At 40.0% G+C, this 17,271-nt stretch overlaps 1 protein-coding gene across 4 annotated transcripts in view; it reads left to right on the forward strand.

Moving 5' to 3' along the window:
• Nucleotides 1–17,271, forward strand: part of csmd2 (CUB and Sushi multiple domains 2) — a 126,895-nt gene that overhangs the window by 17,365 nt on the left and 92,259 nt on the right. For all 4 annotated transcript variants that reach the window (XM_088364401.1, XM_088364402.1, XM_088364403.1 and 1 more), the window contains exons 4-5: nt 6,210–6,404; nt 8,458–8,665. In XM_088364401.1, the coding sequence (XP_088220527.1) occupies nt 6,210–6,404; nt 8,458–8,665 (403 nt within the window). The remainder of the gene's footprint in view (nt 1–6,209; nt 6,405–8,457; nt 8,666–17,271) is intronic.

The following is a 17,271-nucleotide window of genomic DNA, read 5'->3' on the forward strand; positions in this document are numbered from 1 at the left end:
ACATTCCTTCATTGTTTCCCATTAGGACACCAAATGATGCTATATATCATCCAGAGACGGTGCTAAAAGGGAGAAAATACGCTTTCCAAGGACGGGAAAAAAAAAATGTTATCTCAAGATGGCTTGTTAAGGAAAATATTAAGCTGAGCTGTCCTTCACTTAAGCATCTTTCGAGGGTGACCGACATGACGGAGACGATTCAGACATGATTAGATAAAACATCCTGCGTAGTTTCATTTCAGAAGACTCCATCCAGCCAGGTTATTATCGTTTCCTTCACAGCGAAGGATGTGAAGCTTCATCACAGTGACACGAGATATTTTATGACCCGAGCTTTAATGATATTAACGACTGAACTCCCCAGGCCTGTGCTGGTGGAGCAGCCAACCCAGGAAGGGGTTGGGGAAGATGAGTCAGCCGACTAATTAGGCTAATTACCTGACAGAGGGATTGTCAGCCTTTTCGAGGTGCGGCGAATATCGGCATGTGGCTCGATGGAGCCGCGTCGATTCCCGAGGGAGGTTTTAAGACTGCGAAAGGAAATGTTTCGGTGAAAGTAATTCCGACGTGTTGCTTGAAATTAAGTAGTTGGAAATGCAGTGTAAATCCCACCGTAAGACGAGGGATGTTGAAGTGGCGCTTTGTGGCTTTAGTTCCACGAAACCAGCTTGACCAGAGGGACTTCAGCCTCTGTTCTACTCGATTAAGATTAGTTACTACATAAAACCGCTGTGAACATTTCAGAAAAAACACAGAACTTCAGTCTATAATTCATCAGGTTATAAAATTGAAATACAAATGTAATCCAAAATACCTACCGCTGGAGAATCTCCCGTTACCATGACAACCACTAGATTCCCATTTTCTCGGCATCTCCCGCCTCCGTCTTTTTACAAAGTATTTACTCATGTTTAATCACTCGCTTCAAATAAACTAGATAATGGACGGAAGGGAATTTGGTACATTTGGCAAATTTCTTCTAGTGCCTTTTGGGTATAATTTATTACTTTTTATTGTCCGAGTGCACTCTATTTCTTATTTTCCCTCTCATCTTGGGACCCCCCCGACACAAGATTACTCTTTCCTAAACAGCGCTCCCCGAAGTAAAGGGATGATTATCTACTTGCAGACTTTGTCTTTTGTCAGCTGCGTAAAGAACCGGCGCCTCCCAACTGGGTCAGCCAAAGAGAAAATTGCATAAATAAACAAACATTTCTGCACGACTGAAGCAGTCTAGTATATAATGAGGTCATGTTTTTATATCTCTCATTTTAATTTTCATTTATTTTATTTTGTTACTTTGATTTCATTATCAATTGTATAATTTTATTTTTTATTTAATTTTAATTTTTAATCTGGACTGGGAAATTATAGAGAATAAAGTTTTTTTTTTATCAATTATTTTTCTTTTTCTACATCAAATTTGACCGTTACCCTACAGCATGACATATTAGTTCATAAAAAGATAGAAATTAGCATAATATAGCCAAAAAGGTCAGTCACGACCCAGTAGCCATCTGCCCTTTCTCGTTTTTACTATAACAATGTACATTCATGCTTCTTTTGAAATCTTATTGTTATACAGCAGCGATATCTGTGGCGATTAACGTTCACTTAAATGTCTCACTTGCGGGTATTGAATCCAAATTTGAACTGACTCATTATTTGGACTCTTTTTATTCTTCCCTCTGGGCTTTTTTTTTGTTTTCTGGGTGGCTGGACAGGTATGTCGAGACGAGTTGTTGTTCCGCTCTGTGTCTAAATCCGCACGATCGTTGCACACAGCCAAAGGAAAACCTTCGTGTGAGGTTTAAAAATTTGATTGACAAGCAAGAGGATCGTGTTATCCGGGCATGTGCGAACGCCACGAGGCTACGGGATTTTGACGACATTAGACTTTCTGCAATTTATTTCCGGGGTGGTGAGGTTAGGTCATCACCTGGTGTGAAATCTACACCGTAAACCGCAATGATGAAGAAGTAGTTAAAAGAACCAAGGTGTGAAAGGCTTAGCGAGAGTAGACAAGGATGACTCACAGTCGTGAGACAATGCAGCTATGAGGGGAGCAGGTTGGAAGCCCAGCGGCACTGTTCCTGCATCATTATTCCTGCGCAGTGCTTACCATTCTCTGCAGCCATGCTTATTTTTTTCCTCATTCATCCCTCACCCAAAAAGTGCTCGAAATGATCGCCCTTTTTTCAACATTTCGACATCATGTATATTTCTTGACCTCGTTAAATGTTTGCATTTATTCGCCTGTTGTTTTCACCAGCTCGCAATATAAAATTTACGACTTTCCATGAGTGTTTAATTAATAATCTAACTCGGCACTTCAGGATTGTCGGCTTTGATGTAATTACAGCCCTCGACCCCCACTCACCTCTCAAATTCAAAATCTCCACCCTCCCATCATTCATTCATTTCAATTGTTTTAATGGCTGACTATGAAAAATAAGAAGTGGGCTTAATTGGATAATATGATGCTCAAGTTCAGACGCTTTAAACTTTTATTGACCATCTATGCCCCATCTCTGCAGTTCTACGTACTATGAAAAAAGGTGCGACTTATACTCCGAAAAATACGGTAATTTAGCACCGCTTCGGTTTCCGATAGTCTTCGAAGTTGTCATTTCCACAGTTAGACTGATTACAATACGTAACCATTAATAGTCAGAGAGAGCAAAGTAGGCAAATTTCGGTAAACCCCTGCTTATAATTACGAAGCTGCACAATAAATCCAATTAAGATTTCAGACGCGTTATCTACGTTGATTAAATACCCAGATGCTTACGAACAGGGACGTGTGTATTTTCAGCCGCACTATAATTGATATCAACCGACCCAGCTCCTACTTGGCCGCGCCGTTTAATCATTTGTCCGTGTACGAGCTGGAGTCTAATATGTAGTCGTTCATCAGGAAAGAGTTATCGATCAAACATCGTCTCTTTCGTTCTCTGGTCCCTTTCAGGGTATATTGACTCGAGAATAGTCACTTGTTAGCCGGCGAAATATCATAGGTCAATCAGAAGGTCGAGGGAATCGTCAAGGGGTTTTCACAAAAGATATAGAATATGGATTGAGATGATTGATTTGATTTCGCTGACTAGATTGGATTTTTTACATTTTCTGTATTGTATTCAAGTAAAAAAGCACCATAAGTCAAATTTTTTTAGACTGATTCATTTATTTGATAATCTTGTGTACATATTAGGCAAAAATAATATGCAGAAAAGTTGCAGGGATAATTTTTTTTATGAATTTCTGAACAATACCAGGAAAAAATAATTTGTTTTTTGCTTTTAAGTTTTTTTATTAAAACAAAATCCAGACATTGATAATGTGTGAGTTTAATAATTTAATAATTAAAAAAAAAGGAAATGTCAGGAAAAGGTCATGAAATTAATTGGGAATAAACAATTTGACGATGCATCTACTTTAATTATCGTTGAGCGTCGGTAATGTGTTTATCAGTAAAACGGGACCTACTCTTTATCGGATTGATTAAACAAGCGCATGAATATCTGAACTGTAATGTCCTCCCGTCACCTCGCCTTGACTTTAATCTAGGTGTCCACACGTGGTCATAAACAACATCACATTGTATTGGTTATCACTGATCCCAGATCCAATACAAATTTAGTGCTGTGATGCTTGCAAAGCCTCAATAATTTGCCGTAACATCCCCCCTAATAACAAATGCCCGCACAAATCAACAAGATTTAAGCACATAGGCTGGACCTGGAAATTCACTCCACTAAGCCACACAGAGGAGGGAAGAGTTGAAAGGGAAGCAAGAACTTGTGGATGCTAAAGGGGTGGACAGGGTCGAGCGACGGTATTGATCAGCGAGTTTTCGACCTCAAGCCACTGCTGCTTTTAACGTAATTACGAAAACATTGTTTATTGACATTCCTGTGTTTGGTAATGTGATATTCGGTGTGATTAGAAGGAATATGTTTCTGGTGTAGAATGGAAGAATGCAAATTGGATTTTTTCTTTTTTGGGTCAGATTAGATGGATCCAGTTTTCCAGCGTTCTGAGCAAACAGGGTGCATTTTCATTTGCCTCGGCACGTTTACGGTCTGGCACTTCCTGTTCATATATTCCACTCTGGTGTGCCTTGACTGTTTCCAAGGCAACCTGGCGAGCCAGGGAGAGAAGTCTGGATGAGGGAGGGGCAAAGCGGGAGAAAATGTAAGAAAGCAGGATCATGCAGATTTCATCTAAACATGCTTATTAAGTCAGTGTTTGCTGACGTATTTGATGTGTGTCTAATTATGTCGTGTATTTATATATCCCTATTATTAATAATTAGAGAACTTGATTTCTGCACAGCAGCAATCTTTAAGTCAACATATATCGTTGAACAGCCGGCAAATAAAATGAGGTCTGTGGATTTTTTTTTTTTTTTTAAATTAGATCTTGTCACACAGATGGCGTGACATGAACTTCCCTTGCTTCACTATCAGCCCGAGCATATTGGATTGAACGTGATTTCCTTGTGCAAACATCATATCTGCATGATCTTTACATCTCACCTAAGCAGCCACCCTTTCATTGAATTTGCTATCAAATGCATTCGGGAAAAAAATATCTATATATCCACATACATACATAAACAACATACGGTAAGGTAATAAAATAAGGTACTGGTAAATCGTTTTACGATTGCCATCTGTGCCTCTAATATCGTAAAATGTTTTGCTCCTTCACAATTAGCCGAGGAATCATTCAAAGTTGAAGGCCACATAGGTACGACATTAAGCGGAACAAAGGAAGCCTTTCGGAAAGACGCTATCACTCTTGTAAAGTCCGGGGGTTGTCCTTTGAGACCGGTTTCATGCTGTCCAAGTCACCAGAAATAAGAGGAAAACGGGAAGGGATAAAGAAGTGCAGAGGGGGTGATGGATGGCAAGGTGCGCTTGTTCATGCGTGCGCACAACTTGTCTGTGTGTATGTGTGTGTTCGTCCATTTTTGTGGGCACTTGATCACCTTTGCATGGCCGCTCCGTGCTCCACGGACAGCGATGGCTTGATGGACGACGGGCATCGTTTGCCGTCTCAGCAAGGGGAAGAGCGTAAAGTGTCTTGACCCCGGGGACGAGTTGTGTCTCTGTCTCCCATCCTGGTGACTTATTGAGCTGCCATGACACCCCACCGCCCAAGGAGGGAGAGTTGTTGGATGTTTTGCAGTCTAGCATAATGCTAAACCCTTTTAAACCATATTACTGAAAAGGACGATTTCGAGGCGACACGACATACTAACTACCGTATTTTCCGCACTATAAGGCGTACTGGATTATAAGGCGCACCTTCAATTAATGGCCCATTTTAAAATGTTGTCCATATATAAGACGCATAGAATAAATAACTCAACGTTGCTCAAATGCAATCACAATATAGTAACACTCGAAATAGTGAAAACAATATATCAATAACTCAATGTTGCTCGAACGTTAATATCACACAACACACAAAATAAACACGTAACGCTTAATTTAATAAGTTAGCCCTCATCCACGAATCCATATTGGTCCATATATAAGGCGCACCGGACGCCTTATAGTGCGGAAAATACGGTAAATGCATTTGAATTGCAAGTGAAGCATGATGGAGAGATGCCAGGAAACCATGTAGCTGCATGAAAGCCATTCTGTCCTCTCGCGAGTCCCTGCAGAGATACTGAGTTGCATCCAAAGTCCAGCACATGCTCCGGCCAGCTTGCTCACTTATTGTGGAAGCGTACAGGACTTATAGCACAAAGTCACAATACACGCTTATGTGCACAGTGATTTATCCACATGCTCTAAAGACCTATTGTTCAAGACTCAGCAGGCTAAGGCGCTACTAGAATAGCATGTTTACCGTAGGCACATTCATTTTGCTATTATGTGCCCACTGAATGGTGCTTAGAAAGCTGCAGTCAGATTTTGTTATTGTTGTTTTGCTAGACTATAACAGCCCAAGCCAAAACAGGCCCAGGAAGTAAAGATTGTCTGAACAATTTCCAGCTCAACAATGAGATGACTTGCATGTGAGAAGGAATAAACAAGAAGAGACAATTTTGACTTAATGAATGGTGGCGTGATGCTAATTTGTAGCACTGCAATTTGCATAATTTAATTACGAATTGGCTTTGTAATTCATGTCTTTAACGTTTCCACGTGACACCTTCCCAATGTTCGACTAAACTCGTTTGTTTCTTCCAGCTTTGCCTAGCTACACGTGCGGCAATCCTGGAGTGCTTCTCAACGGACACCAGCAAGGGACCACGTTCAACATCGGAGACAAAATCCGCTACGGCTGCAACCCGGGTTATGTTTTGGAGGGTCACACAACTTTGTCTTGTCTAGCTACTTCAGCCGGTACTGCTGCGTGGGATTTTCCTCTGCCCTACTGCAGAGGTACGTAACATGGCATCATTCAGATATTTTTGTAGAATTCATTAGCCGTTATTAAAGGTTGTCAGTCTCTATGTTGGTTATTTACATGTTGAGGATTTGCTACACCTGAATATGTGAGTTTAGGTCAGCGTGAGATGAGACACTGTGCCATCTGCATCCAGGCCAGGAGTCAGGAAGTCCTCACATGAGCGAGCACACATGGCTGGGCTCACTCACATGCCAGAACACGCAGCTACATCCCTGGTCGACGCAAAATTAGCATGCATGCATTTTAATAACAATACTGGAATGAATTTTCTTCCAAATTCTTTTTGTTTTTTTGCACGTTTTATTATACAGCACCAGCTTGCCATTTAGAACCCAAATCTGCTATTTCATTTTCCTCAACAATGCTCACCCGAAGTCCTCAGGGTACTCAAGGATGTGATTCTGTCAGCTACTCAGCCAATATTACATACAAGTTGTTGAAGCTGGCAATTTCCCTAGTGATTAATTCAAGTTTCCCAGTAGCACATGAAATTCAACATGTACTCCTCCGGGCGTCTTCACAATGCGTATGAGAATTTTTAATGACACTCTAGTTTCAGGCAATGGCTGCCCATTTGTGTTGGTGCAGAACTCACAATCTGCTGTTTGCCGCGGCTGCCAAATGCTTCTTGCCCAGTTGACCTATAATTGAGGTTAATCTATCGGTGGCATTAAATGACTAGTGTTTTGTGGCTGGACACTACATTAAGTATGGTTGCTCAATTGAATGAGATACTCCATGATAATTGGGTTTAAAAATGGTGATTCTCGTTAAGAATTGCAAAATATTTGTTCAGTAATGCTGTATGGCGTTCCACAGGGTTCAATCTTAGGTCCCATACTGTTTTCATTGTGCCCCTGGGTTCCATCTTAAGAAATCCTTTCTGATGACACTCCACATAACATTCTGGCCTAGATAGAAGATGCTGGACTGAGTATCAGGAAGCTCACGGCGTCCACATTTTAAATTCACTTGCAGAATGCTGCAAACAATACCGAGGTGAAGTTTGGTTCCAGATTCTGCCCTTCAAAGGTGGAGAAGCCAGCTTGTGTGGAATTTTAATACTCTCCTTCATCCACTGTCACTGCAACGATCACCGCTCTCGCCATCTCTGCCTTTCTTCATCCCCCAAGCCTTCACTTCTTTCTCCGTCACCTGTCTTCTCCTTCTCGCTGCCCTTCTGTCTTGGTTTCCCTCCTATTTAAGTTCACACCTCACAGGTTTCCGCTTGTCTGTACACTCTCTCGCTCTCCCGCGGGGGAGTCGCCGTTGTGACAAGTAGGATGGATGACGGACAGCTCGAGTTGGCCACACACTGACGAGTCGCACACTAGACTGAGACGAAGCCACACACTTTAAATCAGCCGGGAAGTGACATATTCGCAACTAGTTCATTTCAGTACCTTACACACTGCGTATATTCTCACATGAGAAGTGATATGTTGTATGAAGTGATGAACATATCAGTCACCAGACGGGCGATTAATCCGCTTAACACATTCAAAGCATTCTTGAGCATCACTTTAAAACAGATCTGCCTTGATTAACATAAATATGAATTAATCAGCGTGTAATTATGTCTCTCCAAGTTGTATCATGTTGCATCATGCACTCTTTGCCCCACTTGAATGTTTTAAAATCAATTTAATCCTTTCTGGCTCTTGATCATGGAGGACGATGGAAGAACATGCTCACTGTGCGTCTTTGTTTTCCATTAGGATGCTTTCCCAGCAGTGAAGAAAAAAAAAGCAAGGCAAATCTTAAACTGCAATGTTGAGCTTGTCTCATCACTGTTGAGCTACTTAATAATCAGATGTATTTTTTTTTCATTCAAAAACTAGTTTGAGAAGTCTTCACATTTGCATTTTAAAAGTGTTAGAACAATCAGGTTATTTTATGTTTAGTCTATCCAACCCCCAAAAAAAAAAATAAACCCAGAAATGTATTTGTGTGACTTTGAAACTGTTTATTTGTGTGCACCAAAAGTTTATTTTGGAAAACAATTTGCTTTCCTACTCCCCACAGCGGACGACGGGTGCGGTGGGACACTCCGAGGTCAGAGTGGAGTGATCACCACTCCCAATTACCCCGCTGAGTACAACAATAATGCTGACTGCACGTGGACCGTCCTGGCCGAGCCAGGAGACACCATAGCCCTGGTGTTCTCTGACTTTCATCTGGAGGATGACTACGACCTGCTGGAGGTCAGCGGTACCGAGGGCTCGTCGCAATGGTGAGTAGTCAGCATTTTGTGCAAAGACCTTAAACCATAGGATGCGTTGTGATTTTCAAGTAGAACGAAGCCATTTTGTGAATAACCAATTACCGTATTTTTCGGACTATACGGCACACTTCAAAACCTGAGACTGTACTTAATATTTTAAAGTCTGTCATGTACACACACACCGTTATCCTTTCAATTAGTGGGTCTTGGGTAACTCGCATGTTCAGCTCTAACGATGAGGAGGTAGGACATCATGATGTCAGCGTAGTCCTCCCGCCATCTGTGGCAGCTCCCACTCGCAATGACAACTCTCTCAGCACAGGAAGCAATTAGTGAGTGTGGCAGACAGGAGAGGTATGTATAGATGCAAGCAACAAAGCTTGCACAATATACAATATGTTCTACCAGGAGCGGCTAGGTGTCAAGAATAATCTACCCGATGAGCTGTTCACCTCAACAAAACTTTTAATTAAAAGATGAATATGTCAACCCAAGGAATAATGAAGTCGTTCAGCATAAACACTGAAAAAAACATACAATGATGACTTAGGACTGTCCAACAAAAGAAAACTGCTCCATATGAAAAGACTCTAAATAACAACCTGCTTGAGTGAAAGCTAAGCCCTTCGCAAACTCCCTCAAGTGGCAGTCTGTGCTTCTTTTGTACATCCGACAATACAATGTCATTGGCCTCTTGTCCCGGACTTTGATTTCTTCTCTGGTGCTGTACCGAGACACAAATCTCGACAGAATCAGTCTGTTGTTGTGATCTGGAGTCGATCCGTGTAATTGCTTCACTGTCTTAAATGAAAACTAGTGGGAGGAACGTGACACTGTTGATTTTGGAGAAAAAAAAAGTTTGAAGTACACTTTATAGTCAAAAGAATGTCCTTGTTCTACGTAATTCGATAAATATAATACCAATCTCCATGTGACAGAACATTACAACGTACACAATGTTCCAACCTAAGACAGAATAACCTTCTACCCGCATCACACTGTAATTGAGACTCACAACATATCCTCTGAAGTACCTTCTTGTTCCGCACACAAACCCGTACTTTGATTGACAGCCGTTCAGAGTTAAGATTCTGAAAGGCAGTACAGAAAAGATAACCTTGAAAGCTGCCTTCAATAGCGCAGATGTGCATGCTGATTAAACGTCACACTGGAAAGGTCTTGCAGAAAGACAAACCGGATTCATGGGGTTACCTTGGTGTGGCTAAATGTGTGGCTAATGGAGGAAATCCTGACGTTCAGAAGATAAAATGACTGGAGCAAAGGTGCTTTGTGCGGGAAGTTAATTAAACTCTGTCAAATGCGATCAAACAGTGAGCGCAGCGTCGCGTTGATCTGACAGCGTTTGATGTTTTTAAATCTACAACAATAATATGATGGAGAAGGGAAACATCTATGCAGGATAGCAACCCTGGAGGACCCCGAGTTGCCCACCCACTGCATCTCAAACTCGGCATTTGAGTCAATCCAGTAAATATTCAAGCTTTACATTTAAATGCAGCATCTTCTGGTAAAGTTATTGAAATGGTTTTACAATTCGTCATGACAAAACAACACAAAGGCAGTTATTTTGAGTACCGTATTTTCCGCACTATAAGGCGCACCGGATTATAAGACACACTTTCAATGAATGGCCCATTTTAAAACTGTGTCCATATATAAGATGCACTGGATTATAAGGCGCACCTTCAATGAATTCATTTTAAAATTTTGTCCATATATAAATTCATATATTTGGACACGCCTGCCATAGTGGCTCAATATTGGTCCATATATAAGGCGCACCGGATTATAAGGCACACTGTCGGCTTTTGAGAAAATTTGAGGTTTTTAGGTGCGCCTTATAGTGGGGAAAATACGGTCAATAAGTCATTCGTAGCAGACAACGGATACTTGCCGCAAATGTGTCTAAATGGAGGCTTCAGCCTGGTAGTGGATTGGCTGCGTGCTCTTCGGGGTTAATGTTTTGTTATGCTGTGACCTGTTTCTCATAACGCCGACTGGCGGGATTGGGTGCACTTTGCTTCAGAGCTTTGCTGGTAATTCACTGCAGCATCACAAGTCCGGTCACGTCTCCTTGGGGCTCAACTGTGGCATTGCTCCTTCTCCTACGCTCCCTCCACCAAGCGCGAGTCATAAAACATTTGAGCAGATCGTTTTGTCTGATTGTCTAATGAAAGTCTATACACTTTCATTACATATTCTATAGTCATTTAGCCTAAGTGGTGCTCTCATCATAAAAGCAAACGAATCATCCAAGAAAAACCCGAACTAATAGTGAATTGTGTTTGGTTGTGTTTGATAAAGTTTTGCAGACTGCAGTTGTGACTCACCTCCAATTTTTTTTTTTTTTTTGCATGACTTCATTCTGAACCATGACAAAAATTTCCCATCATACCTTTTTATATTTATCCATCATGGGCAATTTCTATTTAGTTTCTAAGAAATTTATTTTGTGCTACAAATCATCTTTTTCTCGCTCAAGGCTTTTAACTTTACATAGGTAATCTAAAGATTACAAAAAAAAAGGGATGTCAAGGATCATTGCGTCAACCTCCGAGTTATATATTCTATCAAAGATCTCATCTCACAGCATCTGAATCCCTTTCTATTCCACGTTATCATACAATTATCTTTTTCCTCGTCTTCGTCTTCGATAGTCTTACACACTCGCTGGATAAAATGACTTCAGACCTCGCGGTGGTGTTTGAAAGTCAAATGTGTCGTTCACACTCGACTTTGATATCATATCCTTCAAAGTCTACAGATACGACGAACCTGACTGGAGAAGACCTTTGTTTTACTTTTTCGAAATATTTTGCCGTCATAGTTGTAAAAGTTTAGCCTATCAGTCTGCAGCGATGGATCAATAGCTGTCGTCACCAGTCTGCCAACCAATGCCCCTCCGAGCCTATTTGTCTGCGTAAAGATTTATTAACGGCAGCTCTTGCTTGAAGACTCAATCTGCAACGTGTCATCCATCAACAATGTTATCTCCAAAAACCTTGTGCCGTGTTGCAGATTGGCTCATCGTAGACCTCCAACACTTTAATCCATCCTCCCACGTGTCTCATTGCTCTTACTAAAAACTGCAAGGTGATGTACAGAAGCCGAGCGTTGGATAGAAATCAAGGTTAGCAAAAAAAATGAGTGAAAGCCATTTTTGTGGAACTTTACAAAGTTCCTCTCGCTTGTTTCTCACAGCGATGTAAATATTCAACACCGGATTAGCATGGTGAATTATTGTTGATCATCTGTGTTTTGTTAAGAAACAGCAGGAGCGGGAATTGACTTTCCAATGTTTAGGCTAACGGGCAAACTGGCTCCCTGGAGGTGTGCTGCTTATAGCAAAGTGCCTGTGTAAGCATGTCACACCTTATTCCAGCGGGAGCAACAGAACATGCAGAGGTTAAAGGCAATGGGCCACATCGCTGCACCCTGACTGGGTGTCTCCTTAGCTGTGTTTACACGGCACCACTGGGATCCAATCTGTCACTTTTAACAATCCCTTGCATGCACTATGAGCTCGACACACAAATCTATTTCAAGTATGCTGATGCCGAGGAAACAACTGAGGTATTTTCCTTTCGGATTTGTGTGCACAAATATTACAAGAATAACATCAGAAATGCAATGCTACCTGTGGCGTCCCGCAGGAGTCAATACCAAGCCCGGAGATTTTTATTAGATATTGAAATTAGGAAACTGGTTTGACGGTTTACTCCTCTCACTTCCTTGGATTTAATTTCATCTCAGGGATGGTAGTCTGTCCCTGTGCCATAGGTTCCTTATTTCATCAGCTCCCCGTGACCTTGAGGAGGATAAGCTGTATAGGAAATAGATGATGGAATACTGTAAGAGTGGATTACTTAGCAGACAGACATCACAAATGTTTATCCCTTGAGAATTATATTTGGGTCCTGGTTCTAAATGATTTAATTGTGTTCTAAAAAATAAGCAAAACACAATACATTTAATATGTGGCAATAGTTCAATGAAAATTTCCAACTGGTCTTTGAAAGCAGACAAACGTGTTCAACGAAATGTTTTGTGTTGCTACACTAACAATGCCGTCTTGCCACTTGCCACCCTCTCGAGAGCACAAACATGTCGCTTTTTGTTCCGGGTCACTGCTCAGCCACGAGAAATTCCACAAAAAAGATTCTGCTTTTTCATAATACAATCCACACAAAAAGATAAAGCATACGCACAAAGCCATGTGCAACACATGCAAAGTCAACATCTTTGCAAGACTAACCATGTTGGCAAATAATTTAATACGACAGCAACAGCCAAGAGCATCAAGACTGCCCACCTTCATGCCAACTCAGATTATTTTGTTGATTTACATTAAAATACATTAGGAATATATTAGTTGAGGACTGCAATGTTCATGGATAATATTATACTGTAAGAGTCAAAAAGATTGAGCCTATAAATCTTAAACTACTTTTGGTTTATTGAGTAGAGATGCGTCAAATGTTCCTTTTTGGCCAGCATGACTCAGTTGATCCTCCTACGCAATGTTATTTCTTTTTAAATAATCCCAAAAATCTTTTCAAACTGAATATTTAGAGCCACAAGTTGTTAGTTGAGTGTCCTCAGTGAATTATGTGTGAAATATTCCCACTCATCACTTTTTTTTTTTATTTGAGGTGACATTCAGGGCAACCTGAATATATTTACAGAGGAACCTTTATGAACTCGGGTGAACGTGCCTTGACCAGCAATTACCAGCGCTGCACGGCAATGTGCCTCCCATAAAAACTCTTTTCAACTGCATCAATAAACGTGGGAAGCCCAAGGGTGACAGTCAACCCTAAATGGAAAAGACAGTTGTATCCTGATTTAAACTTTTTTCTGGATTGTAGAGAAATATATTGATTTTTATATGAACAAAATTAACCCAAAAAATCTCTCTGGCTGATTGAATTTTTAAATAGTTGGCAAAATGCTCGTAGGGTGGCAGGGATGATTAAAAAAAAAAGGATTAGTCTGGTTCAGGGACACACAGAGGCAGAATTATTGCTGGCTAGCTTTTATCTTTTTTGTACATCAGTGTTTAATATTGTGGCATTATTAGCTTGACTATCATGCTCCCAGACGCTGTGATAGCGACGGATTACGGAAGGTGCTGCGTCCGCTGAACTGGGGTAAAGCTGTGTGATTTGTCATTGCATGATTAATTAGTGAGCTGTTTGCATGGACGATATGGATCGAGTTCATCCTTTTGTCCCCACCAACATTCATCGAATGCAATGGCGGGATCCAATTAAAAATGAGCACATGTTGTTTATCAGCCGCAACTTTTCAAATATTTCCCTTCACTAATAATCAGACGGAATATCAAAAAGCGTAGCAGCAGGAAAGATTCAGATTTTTTTTTTATGTGTGGATATGATAAAAAAATTAATGACTTGTGTATTAAGATTCCAGCAAGGTCAATTTGTATTTGTGTGGGAAATTCTCATTGTCAAATCTGATTGATCTCTTTAATGACACCAATTGTTAATTTTACTGACAGGAATTTGACGAAAAATTTATTTGGCTCGTTACACCATCTTCCTAGTTAGTCCCAGAGTGTAAAGTGTACAACATTCAAGCAAGGGTCTATTAATTATTAATATTCGAACAATACACTTGCGGGATATACACAATGACTAAGTGTGCCGAGCAAAACATGTCCCTGGTTGAAAATGGAACGTTCCCATTAAGAAATTTGTTCTTGCCAATTTTTTTCATCTAAAAAAGAATATTTTAAGGAACAGAAGTACGATTTGTAAAATAGGCTTATGAAAAGACATTTTTAATATTAGAACAGCTTGTTCAAATAATTAAATGTCTGAAATGATAATCGTAAGGGCTTTTGAGTACTGGGGAAGAAGTGGTTCATTTTGATACGAATCTCAATCCGTGCCCCGTGGTACCAAAATATGCTCTTGTGGCTTCATTGGGCCTCACCCAATTTAATCAAGTGATAGTTTGAAGAAATTCAAGTCACTGGAGGGATGGATGGGTAAAATAGCAGCGGCTCAAAAAAAAAAAAAACTCTTTCCAATTACTTTATATTCACGTGTACTGTAATAAAGCTGCCAGGAGTGCACGTGATGCATGAAACTATTTTAGCTCTCAAGAGTCACACGTCATTGAATTTGTAAACTACACACTGTGTGTTTTTATTTGAAGTCACACAAAGTAACATAAAAAAAGCTACTGCTGTCAAATGTTCCATTTTTAGGAGGCTTTAAGATGTGAGGTTTCTTATCATCTGAATCGACACGCATCTGCAGAAGCGGGAGCTGTTAAGGTTAAGGGGGTGGGGTGAAAGGTCAGCGCTGACTCTGGCACATGGAAAGATTCCTTCTAATTGGATTTTTTTGTGACAAATTGGCCACAGTCAGGTGTTGTGAAAAAATGTCCACATTTCCCAATTTTTTTTAAATCTGTCATGAACATGACTTTCTCCTCCCTATTGGGTAGAACAATAATAAATATTAATATTGAAATAGATGGATAAAATATTATACATAATCCCAAAAGCCCAACACTATGTTATCATTCTGAAATTACTTTTGGTCTGAGTGAATTGAAGGTTAATGGAACAAAAAAGGCAAAGTTGAACGTTCCCACTCTGTAATGAAGTTTAAAAAGTCATTTTCACTCAAGACACAAGATAATATGGTGCAGTATATTTTTGGAAATTTCCACTGCAAATATTTTAATAGCAACAATAACAAAAGGAAAATTCCCTATAATATTTTGTTCACTCTAATTTAAGCTAGTGTTATGTAAACAAATTGGATTCTTCTGAAAATGTCACAGCATGACACAAAGGGGAAAAAAAAGAATTGTGGCGAATAATGGCCGGCTGCAAAATGAATCATCAGTCTCATTAAAACTGTCTGTGAAAGTCCGACAAAGGGTTAGTAGTGTCCACAACAAAGCACTTTTTTTTTTTTTTTGTACTCCATCCTTTGCTGTTAAACCTTCCAGGATGAAAGTGAATGCATGAAGGGTTTTGTGTGTGACCCCCGTACCAATTAAATTGAACGTACACCCATACAAGTGGGTGGACAGCAGTGGAACACACAGATGATGCATTCAAACGGTATTTTTTTTTTTTATATACCTGCCTGCTAGTGTCATTTTCCTCGCGTCACAGCTTCTGTTTCCAAATCATCTTACCAGTTACTCCCTAATGCTTCAAAAACAATCCATTGACAAGTCGGTCATGCTGAAAATCAAACAATAGGCTAGCGAAAGCACACAGTCTTCTCTGCGTAGGTGAAAAGCGGCTGAGTGGGGAGTCAGCCGAAAATCACATTAGTTCCTCTGAGCAAGTTGTTGTCTTTGAATCCACAAATATAAACTCCTGATATGAACTATAAACGATCCCCTTGTGTCTCTCGAGCCGGAGCTGCTACGGTGAAGATTATTCTCGTTAGAATACAGCCGACACATTTATTGATAGAATATACTTTAAACTACCACTTTGTGTTCTTTAACTACAATTCTCTCTGTTCTATCCAACCTACTTAGTTTTAAGTAGCATTTGTTATATCAGCAGTTACGTGATTTAGAATAAAACCTAAGGGTTGTATCCCATATAAATCCCGAAGTTATGTCAGACTTTGGAGAATAAAAATGTTTAATTATAAGCACTTTGGGCGATAAAAGTGTCGGAAATTGATTAAGGCTTGGCTTATTTTCACACACCCTGCAGATTGAGGCCAACTGTGAAAGAAGACCGTATTGTTTCATTGACGGTAAAGGCGGGATGGAAAATAGTCCCTGAAAATAAATGGTGATGGTTTAACTGGTGACTATTTTTTTTTTTTTTTTAGAATGCTCACACCTGAAGTTGATTAGCTCCGTTGTATTATTTTGACCTTTATATATTGTTTAATGACTTCCTTGTCAGGAATTATTCTTTAAAAGGGAAAGTTCTGACTCGGCATTATTTGTCCATTATAAAAAGTGCACATGAGCAGATTGTATGGCAACAGTTTTATATGCCATTTAGTTTTATGAGTGTCAGTAAGTTACCGTTGCTAATGGGATGTTGTTAAATCAGGGACACGTTTAATGAGCGCAGGAACCTCCAAAAAATGATTTTTAAGAGATTCTCATTTATTTCTATTAGGTACAGAGTTCAACCAAACGCAACAATAGACGACTTATAAAAGTCGGCTATTATCCGTTTACACCGATATTAGTATTTACAAGTTTGAGTAACACGCCATCAAATAAAATATGTCAAGCTGTCTTTGGAAGAATTCTGGAACGACTTAAATCAGAACATTGACCTTGAACCGTTTCAATAGACGCTTTCATCTCGGCAATGTGCTCTCTTTTGTTTGCCTTGCTTCTCTGCATGTTTTCATTGCCGGCCAATTTGTCGCTGGTGGTTTATTTGTTTGTTCTTGATAAGCCGTCAGTTAAATACCCGGGGTGCGCTAATCAGTCCTTCAAAATGACATTTGTTTGAAAGTTACCATTAGATAAAAGGACCTGAAAACAATACTTGTGACATTTCTCTTCTTTCGGAGCATTTATTTTACGCAAGTTATAAATAATAGGTCTGGAATGGATTATAG

Source organism: Syngnathus floridae, chromosome 21, assembly GCF_059516105.1.
Source record: "Syngnathus floridae isolate MCC-2025c chromosome 21, RoL_Sflo_1.0, whole genome shotgun sequence".
NCBI lineage: Eukaryota > Metazoa > Chordata > Actinopteri > Syngnathiformes > Syngnathidae > Syngnathus > Syngnathus floridae.